The sequence below is a fragment of the Pipistrellus kuhlii genome, unplaced genomic scaffold (assembly GCF_014108245.1).
Source record: "Pipistrellus kuhlii isolate mPipKuh1 unplaced genomic scaffold, mPipKuh1.p scaffold_m20_p_3, whole genome shotgun sequence".
Taxonomy (NCBI): Eukaryota; Metazoa; Chordata; class Mammalia; order Chiroptera; family Vespertilionidae; genus Pipistrellus; species Pipistrellus kuhlii.
Window position 1 is genome coordinate 52691340 of NW_023425529.1, and position 20735 is coordinate 52712074.

The window sequence follows — 20735 nt, forward strand, 5'->3', positions numbered from 1 at the left end:
ATCTCTGTGCCGCGGAACAGCGGTTGAAAAACGCTGCTCTAGAGCGGAACCTTTGTTCTGCCAAGGGGCATTTGGATACTTATAATGTCATTTGCTTGATAGAATGCACTTAGTATAAATGTATGTTGTTATGATAAAAACGCCTAGGTTTATTGAATTTCTACTCCAACCTTCTGTTGTTGCCTTGGCAGGGCCAGATCAAATGATTTTTCAGGCCTTATACTGCCCATGGTCCAGGCTTTCCCCACCCCTGCTCTAGAGTTTTACTTTTTACCCTTGTCCTGGGACCTGAGAATTTGCATATGTATGACACTCCTGGGTGATGCTAAGGCTGCTTATTTTGAGACCATATTTTGAGAACTATGAAATTTTTCACAGGCTACACGTAGCCTTCTAATTGCCAAGTATTTTTTTTTTTGCCCTAAGCTCATTCCTTATCCTCATTTTTTTTTTTGTAGCATTATCCTTATTGATTAGTTTCTCCATGAAATTTCTTGGTTTGTATCATAGCATGCTTCTGGTTCTCTATTCAATTTTAATTTTATTTTCTTATTCCTTCCTCTGAATCTACCCTTTAAATATAAACATTTTCCAAGTCCTGAAACCATTTCCTGTTTCATTTTTCCACATATCTTCATCTAATCCTGAAGTATCAGTTATAAGCTCCTATCTAAATGTCTCCTATAATTACATTTTTTGCCTGGACCCTTCTTATTAGTTTTTTTTTTTTTTTTTTATACATTACCCCATAGATGCTCCACTAACACTTCAACCCAACAGTCTTAGATGTTGTTCTTTCTAATTTAATTTTTCATATTCCATGACTTTTAAGAATACTTCTAGTGTTCAATTTCTTCTACTATAGAGGGATTGATTAGGTTGTCAGATATATTTTTTGTAATAATTCCTAATCTATATTATCAATACTTTTTATGTGTATTTTTATAAATATTCAGGTTCTCTTTCATCTATTGGACCGAGTTCGAGAGTCTTCTACCACTGCAGACAAAGAAAAGATTGAATCCGGAGGTGGCAATATTCTCATTCATCATTCAAGGGACACAGCAGAGAAGCAGTGGGCTGAGACATGGGTTTTAACTTTAGCCGGAGTAGCAAGAATCTTCAACACTAGAAGATATTTACTGCAACCTTTAGGTGTGTGTGTGTGTGTGTGTGTGTGTGTGTGTGCCTTTTTTTTTTTTTTTCTTTTCCTGGTGATACAGATACTTTATGATAAAGAAAATTTGGAAAATATAAAAGATTTTTTTGAAATTCATATACAATGCTACTTCCAAAGAATAATCTTAACTGCCAATCTTTGTGTTAATGTACAGTTTGTGTATATGCAGTTTTCATTGAAAAAATAAGTATTACCTACTATGGGCTAGTATCAAGGGAATATAATGAGCAAAATATACACCATCCTTGCTGTCATGGGCATGAGGAAGAAGTATAACTACATTAAAAATGCAAAATTTCTACAATTGTAAATGCCACAAAGGAATGGTGCATTATGAGCTTGTAATGGGTATTTAACCAGGCCAGTGAGGTCCAGATAGTCTTCCCTAAGAAAGCATTATTTTATCTGAGATTCCAAGGATATGATATTTCATTAGGTGAGGGTAAAATGAAAGTTGAAGGGCTTTATAGGCAGAGAGAACATGTAGACGAGATTGAAGAAAATTGAGTGGGAGATGTTGAGGACCTTAGCATGTTTGAAGATTTGGAATGAAAGTGTGATTCCAGATGAACTTGTAGGGTAGAGAAAGGCCAAACCATGCAAAACTCTGGAGGTCATGTTCATAAGTTAGAACTTCATCCAACAGCAGTGAAAAACTACTAAAAGGTTTTAATTCATATTGTGACATGATCAGATATGCAGTTCTAAAAGGTCACTGTGGGTGGTATGAAATGGCAGCAAGGAAGGGAGGCAGGACACTATTAGACTGGTTAGGTTAGGAAGCTGTTGGTACAGATCAGTTCTCAACCAGGGCCAATTTTACCCTCCCCCTTTACCCTCCAGGACATTTGGCAATGTCTGGAGATATTTTTGGTTGTCACCACTGGTGAGGGGCAAGTGCTGCTGGAATCGGGGGAGTAGAGGCAACGATGCACAACAAAGAATATCTAACCAAAAATGTCCATAGTACTGAGATTAAAAACCCCCAGTGTAGATTACAGTACCTTCAATTTTGGTGGGAGTGATAAGGTTGATAGAAAAAGTGAACAGAAATACTTTTGTATGTAATTGAGCATGCTATACATGTTTTATTTTTTAGTTTATTTTACTTTCCCCCCCCTGTTTTTGTTGAAGTATAAGCTTATCTTTTCTGTAGGCTTTTTTTGTGTGGTGGTCTTTGTGCACATTTATTTTTTCAAAAATAACATGGTGCTTCATTTTGCATTTTAGGATTAACATATATATATATATATATATATATATATATTGAAAACTTATGTAAAACATATGTACAATGAAATGTATCAATTTTAACTGTATATTTGCTGAGTTTTGACAAAATAAGCATCATTTTTAATACCTCTATAATAGTTACTTTAATTTCAAAGCTAAGAACTAATATAGATTTATATTTTTAGAAATGAAGACTAGTTTTATCTTTTTTTTTTAAAATATATTTTATTGATTTTTGTACAGAGAGGAAGGGAGAGAGAGTTAGAAACATAGATGAGAGATAGAGTCATCGATCAGCTGCCTCTTGCACACCCCCTACTGGGGATATACCCGCAACCAAGGTACATGCCCTTGACCAGAATCGAACCCGGGACCTTTCAGTCCCCAAGCCGACGCTCTATCCATTGAGCCAAACCGGTCTCGGCATGACTAGTTTTATCTTGCTTTGATAATTTTTTACCATTTGAAGACTACAAATGTTTTTTATTTAGAATTAAGTTCATATTTTTAACATAAACATGTGTAAATAATTGTCCTACTCTTTCAGAAAAAGGACTTTTTTTAGACATAGAGTATATAATAGAGAAATTGCTTTTGTTTAGCTATTTTGATAGTTTTTATTTATTTATTTATTTAAAAATATATTTTATTGATTTTTTTTACAGAGAGGAAGGGAGAGAGACAGAGAGTTAGAAACATCGATGAGATAGAAACATTGATCAGCTGCCTCCTGCACACCTCCTACTGGGGATGTGCCCACACCAAGGTATATGCCCTTGAACAGAATCGAACCTGGGACCTTTCAGTCTGCAGGCCGATGCTCTATCCACTGAGCCAAACCAGTTAGGGCTATTTTGATAGTTTTTAAACATAATTTGTCAAAGCTCTTTGAATAGTTTACTGAAGAAAATCTGTTTTTTATTGTATGTAAAAATTATACCTTAATTTTTAAGTTAAAAAAAAGAGAATAGAAAAGAGGCACAAAACTGGGAAGGTGTTAGTTTGTCCTATATAGGCAGAATGGTACTTATTGTTTCATACCAGGTCTGCTTCTAGCTTTCCCTATTAATTGAATGCTTCCTCAAAAAAAAAAAAAAAAAAAAAATCAAGTATGGTGCCAGGTGGGTGCTAGAATTATGGGGGGATCTCTTTGTAAATTGTATGTGTCTAACTACTCTGCTACACATCTGAAACTAATATAAAATAATATTTAATGTCAACTGTAATTGAAAAACATTTTTAAAAATAACTTAAAATCAAGCCTTTCCAAGGCTATAAACTTTGATTATTTATATATGTTTTATAAACTATTTATGTTATCTTTCTTTGAAAAATGTCAATTCCTCTGATTTTTGCATTATTTAAGTGCAAGTATGTAGGTAACAAAGCAGCTCTTAAAGTAAAAATATTTGTTAACAAACCATTGGGCCAGATTGCTGTTAAGAATAAGGACATTTTTTGCCAAAACTGGTTTGACTCAGTGGATAGAGCATCAGCCTGCAGACTGAAAGGTCCCAGGTTCGATTCCGGTCAAGGACATGTATCTTGGTTGCGGGCACATCCCCAGTAGGAGGTGTACAGGAGGCAGCTGATCGATGATTTTCTCTCATCGTTGTTTCTAACACTCTATCTCTCTCCCTTCCTCTCTGTAAACCATCAATAAAATATATGAAAAAGAAAAAGAATAAGGTCATTTTGCTGACTTCATAGAAACAAATTACACCTGTGTTCATTATATGTTTAGTTGGTCATAGTAGTAGAGCAAGAGATTGACCAGTGGAAACCAGCAACTACCATTCAGCTCATGCCTTGCTGACTCATTTTCATGTGAGGGAAACAAATTTATACTTATTATGAAAAGACAGTCTATTCATTTTGTCCTGGTAACTAACTATTATGGGTGAAAAATGTTTAAGAAAGTTATACAACTGCCCTGGCCAATGTGGCTCTGTTGGTTGGGCGTCACCTTATGCACTGAAAGGGTGCTGGTTTGATTTCCAGTCAGGGCACATACCCCAGTTGTGGGCTTGACCCCTGTGGGGGGGTGAGGTCATGCAGGAGGCAGTCGATTGATGTTTCACTATTACATTGGTGTTTCTGTCTCTTTCACTCTCCCTTTCTATCTCAAAATCAAGAAAAACTTTTTTTAAAAAAAAGTTGTATAACTATAAATTATTTAAATATGAAAACTACAGTTTAATGGACTATGACAGTTTAAACATTTAGAACTATAATGTTTCATATTGTTATAGCTTATAACTTTTCCAATATATTTAAGAATGATAACATCTTAATCATTAATAAAGGCAGATAGATAGACTGAAGATATTACGAAAAAGCTTTTGTTTTTACCTTAAGTTTTTTTCTTTTCTCCTTTGGCAAAAGTACTAGGATATAGTATAAACATCAATACTTACGTTAATAGAGTTTTATTTTTAAGACCAAAACATTGTTTGATATACCCATTATCTAACCTCTTCTTGGTGCCCTTTGTTCCTGTATCTGAAAAACAATTTTCTGGATTTTCAGGTTGTAATGGTTTTAATTCACATTGTTAATAACCTAAGCAGTTTTTTTTTTCTAGTTCCATAGGAATTTAAGCCGAAAAAGAAAGCAAATAGATTTTAAAGTATTTAGTAGAGAACATTTGTTCACTTTTATGGTGATATATATATTTTTTCTTCTTAATATAGGAGACTTTTCAAGAGCATGGGATGTTCTTCTTGACCATATACAATCAGCAGCACTCAGCAAAAACAATGAAGTATCTCTGGCTGCACTGAAAAGCTTCCAGGAAATTTTACAGATTGTGTCCCCTGTCAGAGACTCAGATAAGCCTGAGACACCGCCTGCAGTTAATGTACCTGTGTCTGTCCTTCTAGGGTCAATATCAGGCCCTGGCCTGAGCAGGCCATTTGTAAGAACAGATTCCATTGGAGAAAGACTTGGAAGATATAGTAGCTCTGAGCCACCCATAGTTACTGATGAGCTTGAAGATTTGAATCTCTGGTGGGCTGCATGGAATACCTGGTATAGAATTGGATCTGAAAGCACTAAGCCTCCTATTACTTTTGATAAACTGACTTTTATTCCCAGCCAGCCTTTTCTTACAGCTTTAATCCAGATATTTCCAGCTCTCTACCAACACATAAAAACTGGTTTCAGCATGGATGACTTGCAAAAATTAGGGGTCATATTGCACAGTGCTGTTTCAGTCCCAATAAGTTCAGATGCATCTCCTTTCATTCTTCCATCTTATACTGAAGCAGTTTTGACAAGTTTACAGGAAGCTGTACTTACAGCTTTAGATGTTCTCCAAAAGGTAATAGAATTTTAATGGCTGTCTAAGCAAAATTGCATATATTTTTATTTTGCTGTGTATTTTTTGGTAATTCTAGATCGTTAAGATTGTTACATATAAATACTTTGGGATAAGTTCAGGATTGTAAAGATCTAGTTATTTTAAAAACGGGTCGTTTTCTGGTAATTCAGGTTTGTTTTGAGAGTCGTTAAGAAACTGCCTGCGTATTGTTTCTATTCACTTGCATTTTTGGTTTGTTCATACACCTCTTTATAAGAGGATACTTCTTTTTGGAATAACAGCTTTGGTACTTATGTAATTAGAAAATTAATAAGCAGTGGGATCACATATATTTTTTATCTGCAATTAAATCTAGCTCTGGAATTGTTGGAAGCTTATTTTTTTTAAAAAGAAGTAAGGATAAATTAATAAAGTATTTCACAAAAATTTAGGAAGTTATATTTTTACCTATGTGTGTTTTGTTACTGCAAAAAAATTATTAAAACAGACAGACCTAAAAATCATTGAATAGCTTCCAATTAGCAAGCAATACCAGATCAAAATAAAATTTAAAAAAAGTCTTTAAACTTTAAGGTAATTGTTAGTGTAATTCACAACCAAAATGCTGAAGAACAAAATGCAAACTGAAGAGATAGCAATTCCAGGATAGTAGCTATAACATTCTAACAATACTAGTGCCCACGTGCAAGGATTCATGCACATTAAAAGGAAATTAATTAGAAGGTGGCCAGAAGGGCGGGACTGGGCTGGCTGCACCTGGGAGAGTGCTGCGGCTCGAAGGGCATCTGCCTGTGATCGCGGTCCCTGTGGCAGGTGGGGACCCTTGGCCTAGCCTGCGGGGATCGGGCCAAAACCAGCTCTCTGACATCCCCCAAAGGGTCCCAAATTGGGAGAGGGCAGTTTTTAGGTAATGGATGCATCCAGGAATTGGGCTCCCTCCTCTCTGGTTCTGGGGTGCATCACCCGAGAACCACTGCTGCCAAGTCACCACAGCTTGGCAGCTCCTGCATTGAGTGTCTGCCCCTTGGTGCCAGTGCACATCATAGCTATCAGTCAGAGTGTCTGCCCCCCTGGTGGTCATTGTATGTCATAGCTACCATTTGGACAGTCAGATAGCTATACATATGTGTGTGTGTGTGTGTGTGTGTGTGTTTGTGTATTAGAATGGAACTAGAACTTGATTATATATGTGTTATCAGTAACCATTTATGTACTGTAAATCATGTTTTCCATTTAACTGACTGCACACATCCAACTGGAATGATGAACATTTTCACATGAAGAATGGTGGTTCCTGCTATATGGCAATACCTCTTATTTGCTTCTGGAGGAAGTCTAGCTGAGCAGTAATTCTTTATCTATTTAATCCTATTATACAAAGAAACAAATTGTGTTGAAACTTAAAATTTAAGAGAATCTGGCATTAAAAAAATTTATTGTAGTAATATCAGTTTTCCACAATTGAAATAAAAATAGCTGTTTTTAATTATGTGTGTGGGGAGGGAATGTAGGTTCTCAATAATTACTTCCCCCCCCTTGATTGATCATGCTCATAAATCACTTATAGACTATCCTAGAGGAAATGGAAAAGTTATTTTATCAAAAAAGAAAAGCCACAGGCCCTGTGGGATGCCTGTAGTCTACAACTCTCATTCAGATGTTTGATTCAAACTTTTATATATGGGTAGAGGATAAAAATAAAGAAGAAATAACAAATGCCAAAAACTCTCTTTAAGAGAAAAAGTATATCATTACAACAAAACAAAACAAAAACACCCTTTGCTTTAACAGTAAGACAATAAGTGAATCATTCATCCCAGTTACTAGGAATTTGTTCTAAACTTTGAAAATAACATATACCTTCAACCTGAAACTTAAGAAGCTTTATATTGTTCATTTATATTAATTGATATTTTGCATTGTTAATTTTCATTGTATTCGTTACTTGAAAATAATATAATATAAAGTCTTTAATATTTCCTGAGAAAAATTTACATATTTCATGATCTGTGAGAATGTTTTTATATTTTCCTCCATGGGTTTTGGCAAGTTTTTGCTTTGGGATTTTATCCTAATAAACTATTCAGCAAAATATTTTATTGATTAAAAACTGTTTTCCTTCCTAAAGGAAAAAACCTATATTTTTAAAAAGATTTTAAAAATTGATTTTTAGAGAAAGAGAGGAAAGGAGACGGAGAGAGAAACATCAATGTGAGAGGGGAACATTGATTGGCTGCCTCCTGCATGCCCCCAACCGGGAATCAAGCCTGCAACCCATGCATGTGCCCTGACCCGAATGGAACCAGCAAACCCTTCTGTGATCAGGATGATACCCAACAGACTGAGCCACACTGGCCAGGGCAGAAAAACTCTTTTTTAAAATTTATTTCTTTAGCGTTATATTCAGGGTCATAGTCTTCTCTTGGTTCCCAAATCACTAGTTCCCAATTAAATTGTCTTAATTACGTATGCTAATTGATTTTTTTTCAAGACATTTTGGCATACATGAGGAACCTGAGAATTTGATTATCTGCTTTTATTAAGTTCTGAGATCAGGAGACTGCATCTGTCTTATTTATGGCTAAAGTCAGGTGGCTAGATTCCTATCTGTCTCCCATCATCACAATTGCTGGAGTGGTACTCCAGGAAACATCATTACATTGTATGTGAAATGGTGCCTTTGGAGTTGTTCAGTGAAACCATGTCCTCTTATAGGGGCAAGTTTCTAAATCTCTCTCTACTTCAGATACCTCATCTATAAAATGAAAATAATTTATAATTTTTCCCCCTATTAAGTGGGATAATATTTGTAAAATATTTAGTGCCTGGCACAGTTAAACATTCAGCAATTGTTAGTTTAGCTATTACTATCTTCATCGGTTTCTCTAGCAAAAGCCTTAGAACATGGTAGGTACTGAATGAATTATTGTAGATTACTTAATGAGAGAAACCTTGAACCATACCGGAGGTTGGATGTCCAGATTTTGTTCTTGCTTTCACATATACAGTTTTTAAGAACTAATAGGAAATATTCTTCAGATTGCTTATTGATTCTCAGTTTTGGGACTAAAATCTGTTATCAAGTTTTATTATAGGTTTTTATAAATGATATATCAACTTCAGAATACTAAAGAAGAAAAGCCAATAATAATTTTTCTTATATGGAGTTTGTTAAAAAAAGAGTTGACTTTATTTTACACTTTTAAGATTACAGAATAGTTTTATAATCTATAACTATACTATAACACTACTTATGTTTTATTTTTATAAAGGAACACAGAAAATCCTAGCGCATAGTCAAAATCATTACTTGGTGCCAAGATGTTTCCAGAGAAATTCTGATACTAAGTTTACTAAGCTATCAACACAGGCTTTTTTTCTTTTTTTCTTTTTAGCTATTGAAAATAATTTACTTAGGATAATTGTCTCTTTTTCATAGTAATTACTACTTGTTTACTTCTAAGAGTTAAGACTTAGCAAAACGAAATGAAGGTGAAACTATTAGAAGTAATTAGTAGGAAGAAAATTTCTTTTTCCTCACCTGAAGATATGCTTTTTGAATTTAGAGAGAGGAAGGAGGAGAGACAGAGACAGACAGACAGATAGAGATATCCATGTGAGAAACAGATTAGTTGCCTCCTGCCTAGACCAGGGATTGAACCCACAACCCAGTTATGTGCCCTGACCTGAAATTGAACCTGCCACCTTTTGGTAAAGGAAAGGACATTCCAACCAATTGAGCCACACCGCCCAGGGCAAGAGAGAATGTTTTTTATCATTCAGGTTCTTCATTCACTATTTCTGGCAAAAATAGCTAAATATTGAGACATGGTGTTATTTTTTCACATTGTAATTATAAAACGATCTAACTTAGGTATGGGCAGCACTTTGCTTATCCACTTTCTATCTTAGGACAGTTATATCTAAACTTTCAGTGACAGCTAAATGGCTATATCTTCTCTGAGAGAAAATGAAACTATCTATTGTCTGACAGTTAAAAAGCCACAGATTACGAAAAATATATAAATGTAAATATCTTTTTAAAGAGGTTCCTTAAAATTTTGAATGCTATGAATTTTGACTTAGTATTTTGAAGGTAGCCGAAGTGTAAAGTGATTATTTTTTTTGTTTTGTAGAGCACAGATATATTTTAGGCATTCTATTAATAATGTCATTAAATATTTGTTCTCACAAAGATAATCACTAAAACAGGAAAATGTAAAACGATGAGAGGAAAATACATATTTGTGGCTAGGAAAAAATAAAAAGATAAGAGTTATTTACTAAGTACTTTTGACATATTTAAATTGGTAATTAAAATCTACAATGGTAGGCATTTCATTGTTTTATAAAATTATTTGTAGCAATAAGTTTAATTATATTAAAATATTTTAATTTTTAAAATCAAGTCTATATATTCACATATATTAGACATTATTAAATATATACTATTAAAAATTAATATATAGATTTCTACTAGAAACAATTTTTTATGATTTATTTTTCTAATTATAATGCACATGATTATTTGTTAAAGTCAATAGATCAGGTGAGGTGCAAAAATCAGCTGTCATTTCAAAGAATTGATCTCATCACTTAAAGAGTAGTCACTATCATCTTGGTCAGTGAAACATCCTTAATGGTTTGATGCTTGTGCTACTGAACAAATGATCAGATTGTAGGACCTCAGGACTTCCTAGGATTTCTCTTTAAGTGCTTGCCCTGTATCCAATCTATTAAATAAAAATATCACACTTAAAAAAAAATCCTCACCCAAAGATATTTTCCTATTGATATTTTAGAGAGAATGAAAGGAGGAGGTAGGGTGGAGAGAAAGAAAGAAGCATCAACATGACAGGCACATCGATTGGTTGGCTACTACATATGCCCTGATCAGGGCCTAATATCAAACAGCAACTGAGATATGTGCCCTTGACTGGTAATCAAACCCACACCCCTTCGGTCCGAGGGCAGATGCCCTCACACACTGAGAAACCTGGCTAGGGCAATATTACACATTTTATTAAAAAAAATTTTTTTAGTTGACTTATACATTTAGCCTATACTTTACTCAATAATAGTTTAAAATAGCTTAAATGTCCTTCAGGACTTATAAAAGATTGTATGATACATAAAATAGGGCAGTTTTTACAATTATTTGGTTAAGCAAATGCATGTAACAGTAAAGAACTTAATAGAGTTCAGATTATGCATTCTACTGTTCATATTTTGCTTTTATAGGCCATCTGTATAGGATCAGAAAACATGCAGATAATGTATCCAGCTATATTTGACCAGTTACTGGCATTTGTAGAATTTTCCTGTAAACCTCCACAGTATGGACAGCTGGAAACAAAGCACATTGCAAATGCAAAATATAATCAGGTAATTTACTCTAAGTTATATTTACTATGTAAGGTTTTATGGCTTATAAGTACAAGTCAGTTCTACTTAAGAGAGACTCTAATTACCTCAGAAATTTTTCATTCACATATAAACTCTCATATGTCTGGTAACAATTTTAGCTTAAAAGAAATACTATTTGTAGAATCTTTTCTGTGTTTCTTTTCTTCTTGCTTATGATTTTTATTTTCAAAATGGTTCTCTAGGAAGTTTGGCCTTTCACGTTACTGTGTAGTAATTCTTCTTCAAAGTTTTTTTCTTGGCTGCCCCAGCCCACTATAAAATGACTTCTAAATCTTTAAGCCTAATCTTCCCTAAAATAGATAACTATAATGCAGAATGAAAATATCTGTGTGATTAAATAAGAAGTCTACTACTGGTGTGAAATTTAGTTGGATTTTACATTAAAGATTTTTATAGCCATAATTGGCAAATTTTAAATCTGTTTTGGCTTAGGAGAAAAGTAAATTTCTGAATGCATGCACATGCTGATTTTGTTCACACAACATAAAAATTATAATTTTTCATGGTACGAAAAGTAGTTTTAATGTGTATTAACTCTTCTCATTCTATTTGTCTTGCAACACAATGGAATCACAATAGATCCAACTATTTGCACCGGTGAGTTAAATTTCCTAAAATTGTCCTAACCTATTGACAACGAAGTACATCTTTTCCAGTTCTTGATAGAATGCTTTATGTGCTTTTCATGATAATTTTGATTTTTGCCTGGCTGAAAATTATTTCATGAAGTACATATCTCTTTGAAAACTTTGCATGTAATATAATCTGACATAAAACCAAGGCCTGAACTTTAAGACAAAGAAGCTTTCTGTTTGAAAGCAATACAATTTCACTTAATCTCATTTATTTTTAATTCCATGTGAAAATATTACTTTCTAGGCGGAATGGGTGGCCTTGAATTATGTACCGTTTGCTGAAAGGTCTTTAGAAGTAGTTGTGGATTTATACCAAAAAACAGCTTGTCACAAAGCAGTGGTGAATGAGAAAGTACTCCAGAATATCATTAAGGTATTTCTTTTTTTTTTTTTAAATGTTTATACTTTTATTTGATGACAACAGTATTGTTAAAGTAACCCTTTAGATAATGTTTTATCATATATTGAAAATATAATTCATATTATTGTTTATAGTGACTTTTCTCCAATGTTCATGGATAATACTTAGAAACCTGTTTAAAGTATGAGGATTTTTAAATGAAAACTATTAAGTGAATATGCATTAGATTTTTTGTAATTCCTAAATTTTGCCACATAAGACAATGAGTTGAGGGTCCTGTTTCTTAGGATGATACTCATTCTTCGATGTTGATAAGCATTCAGGGAGAAATTCACAATTCAGCCCATTGATTGAATTGATCATGCATAATTTTACCAGTCATTTTTACTTTTCAATTAGAATAGATATACAATGTTATGTTAGTTTATGGTATTGACAATTATTTTAAAAATTCATCTCTTCTTGACTGTCCCATTCCTTCAAAAGCTTATTTCTTGTTTTTTCCTCTGTCTCTCTCTCTCCTTTACCCTTTTCCTATCTCTAAAAATCAATAAAAACTTTTTTTTTAAGTGTTTTTACTTTTTCAGGATCACTGGAGATAGGATTTAAAAGTATACTAGGTGTATCGTTTAATAATGCGGATTTTTTTTCAATAGATGGAGTTACACATATGTTATATATGCGATTTGCTATATGTGCTATTTTGTTGTATTGACAACAAGCTTCAAAACTTCGTATATCAAATTTGCTGAAGGTGTTAACATCATAGATATTTTTACACTTAAAAATATCGAGTTTCGTGAAAAAAAAAAAGCATTTGCGGGAAGTTTTAATTCATTATTTTGAAGAAAAATGCTACTGAAAGTTATTATTGAAGATATATACTTCAGGAAGCTTATGGTGAACATGCTCCATCTCAAGATACTTGTGAGCGCTGGTTTAAATGCTTTGAAAGTGATGATTTCTATGTTAAAGACAAAGAATTTCCAGGTCAACCCCAAAAGTTTTTAAGACCAACAATTACAAACATTATTAGATGGAGATGCGTGTCAAACTCAAAAACAACATGCAGAAAGATTAAATATTGCTCAGCAAACAATTTCCGATCATTTACAAATAATGGAAAAACTTTAAAGGAAGGAAAATGGGTGCCACGTAAACTGAAAGAAAGACAAATGGAAAACTGAAAGTCATCAGTAAAATGTTGCTTCAACAGCATGAAAGAAAGTCTTTTTTGCATTGAATTGTGATTGGTGATGAAAAGTGGATTTATTTTGAAAATCCCAAATGCACAAAATTATGGGCTGATCCAGGTCAACCATCAACATGGACTGCAAGGCCAAATTGCTTCGGAAAGAAAACAATGCTCTGTGTTTGGTGGGATCAGGAAGGTGTGGTGTATTATGAACTTCTAAAACCAGGTGAAAGTGTTAATACTTATTGCTTCCAATAACAAATAGTCAGTTTGAACCACGCTTTGATCAAGAAACCACCAGAATTCCAGAAGACACAGCAAAGTACTTTTGCTTCATGATGATGCACCATCACACACTTCAAAACCAGTTAATTAAAGACATGTTAAAAGATCTTGCGTGGGAAGTATTAACCCACCTGCTGTATTCACCAGACCTTGCTCCTTCAGATTACCACTCGTTACGATCGATGGCACACACACTTTCTGAGCAGCACTTGAAAACGTACAAAGAAGTGGAAAATCAGGTCTCTAAATGATTGCCTCAAAACAAGAAAAGTTCCATTGGGATAGTATCCACAAATTACCTGAAAGATGGGGGAAATGTGTAGCTAGCGATAGAATAAAGCACTTTTGATATTTCTCTTGAAATTACCTGTTTTCTTTGGTTACAAAATCCGCTATTATTAACTGGTATACCTAGTATCTTTCTAGGCAGCAGAATTTGAAAACTGAAACGGAGAATTGGTCTTTCTGGAAAATAACATCCTTCTTTAAATGAAATGTCTATGCCAGTGGTCGGCACACTGCGGCTCGGGAGCCACATGCTGCTCTTTGGCCCCTTGAGTGTGGCTCTTTCACAAAATACCATGTGCGGGTGCGATTGGAACTTTGTGGCCCATGCTCTCAAAAGAAATTTCCGTTGTTGTACTGTTGATATTTGGCTTTGTTGACTAATGAGTTTGCCAACCACTGGTCTATGCTATTATTTTTTCTCTTATGATTTTATAAAAATAATTGAAGTTGTACATATATATTTTAATGAATATGCATCTTAAATTGTCTGTATTTTCACAGACCCTTAGGTTTCCTCTCAGTTTGAAGTATTCCTGCCCTTCTGAAAGCACATGGAAACTGGCAGTATCTTCTCTCCTCAAAGTTCTTTCTATTGGGCTACCTGTTGCCCGGCAGCATGCTTCTTCTGGAAAATTTGACAGTATGTGGCCAGAACTAGCCAATACTTTTGAAGACTTTCTTTTTACTAAAAGGTCAGCTCATTTATTTTTGCAATTAGGACAATCTTTCAAGAAGTGTATACCATGCCTGTTATTGCTCTAAAAACAAATTTTCTAATTATTCATTAACGAAGTAATTGGTTATTGAGAATCCTAGCTATACAAAGCACAGCTGGATTAGGCATTTATCCACTTGGCACATCATCTGTGAGCAATAGAGATTTTGTACTTTACAATGATTTTGGTAGTAATCTATATATATAACAGCTTAAGCAACTGTCCGACCGTTAGACCAGCAGTTTTGATGCTCAAGACCACCAGGGGCGGATGCTCAATGCAGAGGCATGGGAACATGGAACAGTCTGATGAATCTGAGAGGGAAGGAGGTAGTAGGAAGGGTGGAAAGTGATTAACCAAAGATCTTATATGCATACTAAAGGCCCGGTAGATGAAAATTCATGCACTGGAGGGTGGGTCCCTCAGCCTGACCTGCCCCCTCTCACAGTCCGGGAGCCCTCAGGGGCGGGAGGCGACCCGTAGATCAGGGGAAGTTGACGCCTCCATCACACCTCTGCTGCTGCCACAGCCAGTCCTGGTTACCTTAGCCTCGGGTGGCCCTGGGCGGCTGGGCAGCCGCCATTCGAGACTTGCCTGTGCCTTGGGCACAGCTGGGCAGCTGCCATCCAAGGCTTGCCTGTACTTCGGGTGTCATTTGGGCAGCCGTCATCCGAAGCTTGCCTGTGCCTTGGGCTGGCCCTTGGGCAGCTGGGGGGCTGAGGGTGGTCTGGCTGCACCGTGCACCTACCACCCTCCCAGCTGGGGTAAAAGGGTGGGTCCGGCCACACCACGCACCTGCCACCCCTCACCCCTGGCAGAGCTGAAAAGACTGGGGAACTCTGGTGTGGCTAAGGGGACTGGGTGCCGCCATCGTGTGGCTATGGGTGCTACTACCTTTGTGGCGGTATGACGGTCAGTTTGCATATTCTCTCTTTACTAGATAGGACTAGAGGCCAGGTGCACAGATTTGTGCACTGGTGGGGTTCTTCAGCCTGGACTGCAGGGATCGGGCCGAAATGGCCCTAGTGCACACGTTCACGTACTGGTGGGGTCCCTTGGCCTGGCCTGTGGGATCAGGCTGAAATCAGCAGTCCCAACATCCCCCGAGGGGTTCCGGGTTTCCAGAGGGTGCAGGCCAGACCAAGGGACCCTACCAGTGCATGAACGTGTGCACTAGGCCTCTAGTCTATATATGAAATTATATGAATGCATCATAATTAAAGAGCCAGAGCTTTGACTGGATGAAGCCAAGAAGGTCCATTTTTTAAAACCATGCCCATTTGACATTACATGAATGTCAGGGCCAGCCTGATGGTTGAACCGGGCTGAGGTAGGAAGGTGGGAATTAAGAAAAAAAAGACAGACAGGAAAGCAGGATTGGGAGGGTGAAGAATGCATTAGAAAGCACTGGAAATAGAGCAGACCATATGGAAGAGAAAATTAGTGAACTTGAAGAAATTTATAAATGATTCAGGTGGAAGGGGAAGAGAACCAATATTTGTAAAAAATGAAAGAACTCTACAAATACTGAGTCCATTAGAATGGGCAGCATAGGATAATGGGTGTCTCAGAAGGAGAAGTGAAGGAATAGGGAACAGACAGCCACTTAATAGATGAGAACTTAATCCTGGGGAAGGAACTGGACATACAAGCACAAGAAGCTAATAGAACATCTAATTATTTCAATGTAAAAGACCTTCTCCAAAACACATCATATTAAAAATGTCTAAAGTCAATGATAAAAAAAAAGAATTCTTAAAGCATTCAGGGAAGAAAAGACAGTAACCTATAAAGTAGCCCACTTCAGGCTATCATCATATTTCTTAGCAGAAACTTTACAGGTCAGAGAATGGGATGACATACTCAAAATAGTAAAAGATAAAAACTGCCAGACAATCATATATCCAGCCAAGTTATCTTTCAGATATGAAGGAGAAATGGGGACTTTCTCAGGCAAAAAAAGAAAATTACTGAAAGAGTTCACCACATTCTTGGTTTATAAGAAATGTTGAAGGGAGCTGTTCTACTGTAAATAAAAAAACTGAAGTATACAAAACTTTGAGTAAGGTGATAGAATCAGAAAATTGCAACTCTATAGCAAACCTAGGGCTAACATCATAGCAGTGGTGAAAAACTGAAAGCTTTTTCTTTAAGATCAAAGACAGAACAAAGATGCCCACTCTTGCCACTTTTGTTCAAAACAGTATTGAAAGGCCTCGCCAGAGCAGTCCTATATAATAAAAGGCTAATATGCAATTTTTTTCCTAGACCGGGAGGTCATCCAGGGGGCGAGGATGGCTGCCAACTGCCCACAGCCCCTCCCCCTAGCCAGCCACACCCCCGATTGGGGGGGTGGGCCAGCTGGGTCCCACTTGTGCTGGGCCTCTAGGTAATCAATTAAATTTTACTTTAAATATATTTTTATTGATTTCAGAGAGGAAGGGAGGGGGAGAGAAAAAGAGACATCATTGATAAGAGAGAAGCATTGATTGGCTGCCTCCTGTATGCCCCACACTGATTGAGCCTGCAACCCGGGCATATGCCCTTGACTGGAATCAAACCTGGGACCCTTCAGCCCATAGGCCGATGCTCCATCCACTGAACATAACCGCATGCGGCTTTTTGGCCCTTTGAATATGGCTCTTCCACAAAATATTTTGAAGAAGTGGCATTAGAAGTTTAAGTTTAAAAAAATTGGCTCTCAAAAGAAATTTCAATCGCTGTACTATTGATGTTTGGCTCTGTGTGTATTTCAATACCTGTAAAAGGTAAACCAAATAATACCATATATAGCAAAAATAGCCCTAAATACAAAATAATATACTATACTCTTAAACCTAAACATGGTAATACTGTTTTTACATTTAAAATATTATAAAATAGAAGAATTTAGGCTGAAACATCAAATAAATCTAGGTTTGAATTGTGGCCTTTATTTATGTGTTTTTGGTCATATTACTAGCCATTCTAAGCTTCAGTTTCCTTTTCTGTCAGTTACATGATAATATTACTACATGTTACTGTGGGAACATAGGAGATAATACAAATAAAGCTATTAGTACAGTGGGGAGCTCCCTAGTTTTAGCTGTCATTGTAATAATCATTACCATCCTATTATCATGTGTTTTTGAGTAATTAATATTTTATTATTCTATAAGATATTATTTTATATCATTAATATAATTTTATTGCTTATTCTTAATAAGAACCACAGGATCTAGAATTCACCTTGGTTCTCTCAGAACTACCCATTTCTTCTGATATTGCTGAAATAATGTTCTACTTTAGAAAGTCTGAATTAATCCTCTTCTTTTCAGATGTTCTCTATTCTTTATTGTAAAAATCTTTTATCTATTGGATTTGTTATAAATTAATGATTAATGGAGAGTCTCTGAGTGAATAATTCAACAACTTGACCACGGCTTTCTTAAATCATTGGGCATATAAAGAAATTCCAGTATTGTCACAATGGTAATTTTTGCTGTAGCTACAGATGACAATATCTTTACTTTTCCTTGTTCTTACAATCCAAATACTGAAAGTAGTGTAATTCTACAAATTTTATTTAGTTCAGGATTGGGCCAAGTATTTTTGTAGCTAGAATTACATGTTTGTAATTAGTCATTTATACTAATAACTTTAATTAAAAATACTGTGCTTTTAAATACCATTTAATGTTCCAACCTGGGGGAGAATAAAATTTTTCCATTTGTATTTTCAGGAAATATTTTACCTTTAAAAATTGAGTGTTTTATTTTATTTATTTTTTAGCATACCTCCGGATAACCTTTCTATTCAAGAATTTCAAAGAAATGAATGTATTGATGTGGAGGTGAGGAAGTTATTAAAAACATTTTTCTGTGACCATTTGTGAAAACCACATTTTAGAAATGTTAAAAGTATAAAATTGCTTAAAAAAATAGTGAAGTAATAGATTAAACTTAAACTAAAAGCATGAAAACTCTCAAAGAGGATAAAGGTTAATTTTAAAGCACTGAAATTTTTTAATGACTTTCTAATATTTATTAGCTTTGCACTGAGTGCATGTTTTCTAGATACTTAAGGTGTGCCCATTTAATAATTGTAAATAGCAGTTCATTCAGTAAATTAATTAGTCAGCAAGCATTTTTTAAGGCTTACTCTACAGTTTAATGAACAAATCAGATGTTTGTAATTAAAATTGATCTATCAGTTGCTTAGATTTCTCTCATTTTTAACCAGCTATAGATGACCTTTATCATTCTTTTTTTTCTTAATTTAATAAATATTGTTCAGATAATTACAATTATTTCTCCTTTTTCCCCCCCATAGCTCCCCTCCACCTGGTTTCCACCCCACCCTCTGTCCTTACCTCCCCCCGCCCCCACTGTCCTCATTCATAGCTGTATGATTTTTGTCCAGTCTCTTCCCGTACCGCCCACACAGACACCCATTTCCCCCAGAGAATTATCAATCCACTCCCATTCTATGCCCCTGATTCTATTATATTCACCAGTTTATTCTGTTCCTTAGATTTTTAATTCACTTGATTTTTATAAGTACCGCGCGCTAACCGATTGCGCCACTGGAGCCCCCTTCACTTGATTTTTAGATTCACTTGTTGATAGATATGTATTTGTTGTTCATAATTTTTATCTTTACTTTTTCTTTTTTCTCTTTTTAAAGAATACCTTTCAGCATTTCATATAATACTGGTTTGGTGGTGATGAAGTCCTTTAGCTTTTTCTTATCTCTGAAGCTCTTTATCTGCCCTTCAATTCTGAATGATAATTTTTCTGGGTAGAGTAATCTTGATTGTAGGTTCTTGCTGTTCATCACTTTGAATATTTCTTGCCACTCCCATCTGGCCTGCATAGTTTCTGTTGAGAAATCAGCTTATAGTCGTATGGGTGCTCCCTTATGGGTAACTAACTGTTTTTCTCTTGCTGCTTGTAAGATTCTCTCTTTGTCTTTTGCCCTTGGAATTTTAATTATGCTGTGTCTTGGTGTGATCCTTTTTGGATTTCTTTTGTTTGGGGTTCTGTGTGCTTTCTGGACTTGTAAGTCTATTTCTTTTACCAGGTGGGAGAAGTTTTCAGTCATTATTTCTTCAAATAGGTTTTCAGTGTCTTGCACTCTCTCTTCTTCTGTCACCCCATAATTCTGATGTTGGTACACTTGAATTTGTCCCAGAGGCTTCTTACACTATCTTCAACTTTCTGGATTCTCTCCTCTTCTTGCTTCTTCGGAGGAGTGTCCTTTCCTTTTTTGTATTTCAAATCTTTGATTTGATTCTTGTGTTCCTCTAGTCTGCTGTTGTGTCTCTGTATAATATTTTTTATTTCAGTCAGTGTATGTTTAATTTCTACTTGGTCCTTTTTCATACCCTCGAGGGTCTTGTTAAATTTATCGGCCTTTTCTAAGAAATTCTTGAAAAACCTTATAACCATGACTTTGAACTCTATGTCCAGTCTTTTGTTCTCCATTTCTTTTGTTTGTGATCTGTTTCCTTGTATCTTCATTTTCACTGCTTCCCTGAGTTGGTGGGGTAGCTTTGTGTGCTAGGTGTCCTATATGGTTCAGTTGGTCAGCCTCCCAGTTACCTGAGGTGGACATTCTTGGTGCACCCCTTTGTGGACTGTGTGTACAGCTTTTTTGTAGTTAAGTATTGTAGTTAAGATTGTTGTTGGTATCACTGGGATGAATTGACCTCCAGGCCAATTGGCTGTGAGGACCCGCTGTGTCTATAACAGAAGAATTGCTGTGCTGGAGACATGTTTATGGGGTAGGACTTGTTCCAGTAGGGCTTTGGTGCTCACTGAATCTACCTTTTGAAAGTGTCCCTTAGGAGAGTAGTTGAAATCTGGTGTTGTGTCAAAGACCACTAGATATACTAGTTTCTGGATTTCCAATGGGGTGCAGGTCAGCTACTGTCTGAGACCACCGAGCAGGAGCTACAGCAAGAACTATAGTTTTCTCCACTTTGCTGGCATTTGGCGGTTTTGGAGCAATCTGACTGGAGCTGCAATTTATTTGGTTAAGCTGCCAGAGGGTAGGTCATTTATATGCAAAAGCTGCTGTGTGGAGCCTGGGCAGGTTTGTAGAATGGTCAGG

The 20735-nt window shown here is 35.7% G+C and overlaps 1 protein-coding gene across 27 annotated transcripts in view; it reads left to right on the forward strand.

Annotated features, from left to right (window-relative positions):
- The window catches only part of MON2 (MON2 homolog, regulator of endosome-to-Golgi trafficking), a 100469-nt gene that overhangs the window by 67537 nt on the left and 12197 nt on the right, over window positions 1-20735 (forward strand). For 24 of the 27 annotated variants that reach the window (XR_004991501.2, XM_045588208.1, XM_036458566.2 and 21 more), the window contains 7 exons: window positions 957-1155; window positions 5107-5735; window positions 10977-11120; window positions 11742-11759; window positions 12042-12170; window positions 14428-14618; window positions 18414-18474. Coding sequence is in view for 26 of the 27 variants with exons in the window: in XM_045588208.1 (XP_045444164.1) it covers window positions 957-1155; window positions 5107-5735; window positions 10977-11120; window positions 11742-11759; window positions 12042-12170; window positions 14428-14618; window positions 18414-18474 (1371 nt within the window). In the remaining variant the exon portion in view is untranslated. The remainder of the gene's footprint in view (window positions 1-956; window positions 1156-5106; window positions 5736-10976; window positions 11121-11741; window positions 11760-12041; window positions 12171-14427; window positions 14619-18413; window positions 18475-20735) is intronic. The other 3 variants (XM_036458562.2, XM_036458563.2, XM_036458580.2) reach the window with 2 other exon arrangements.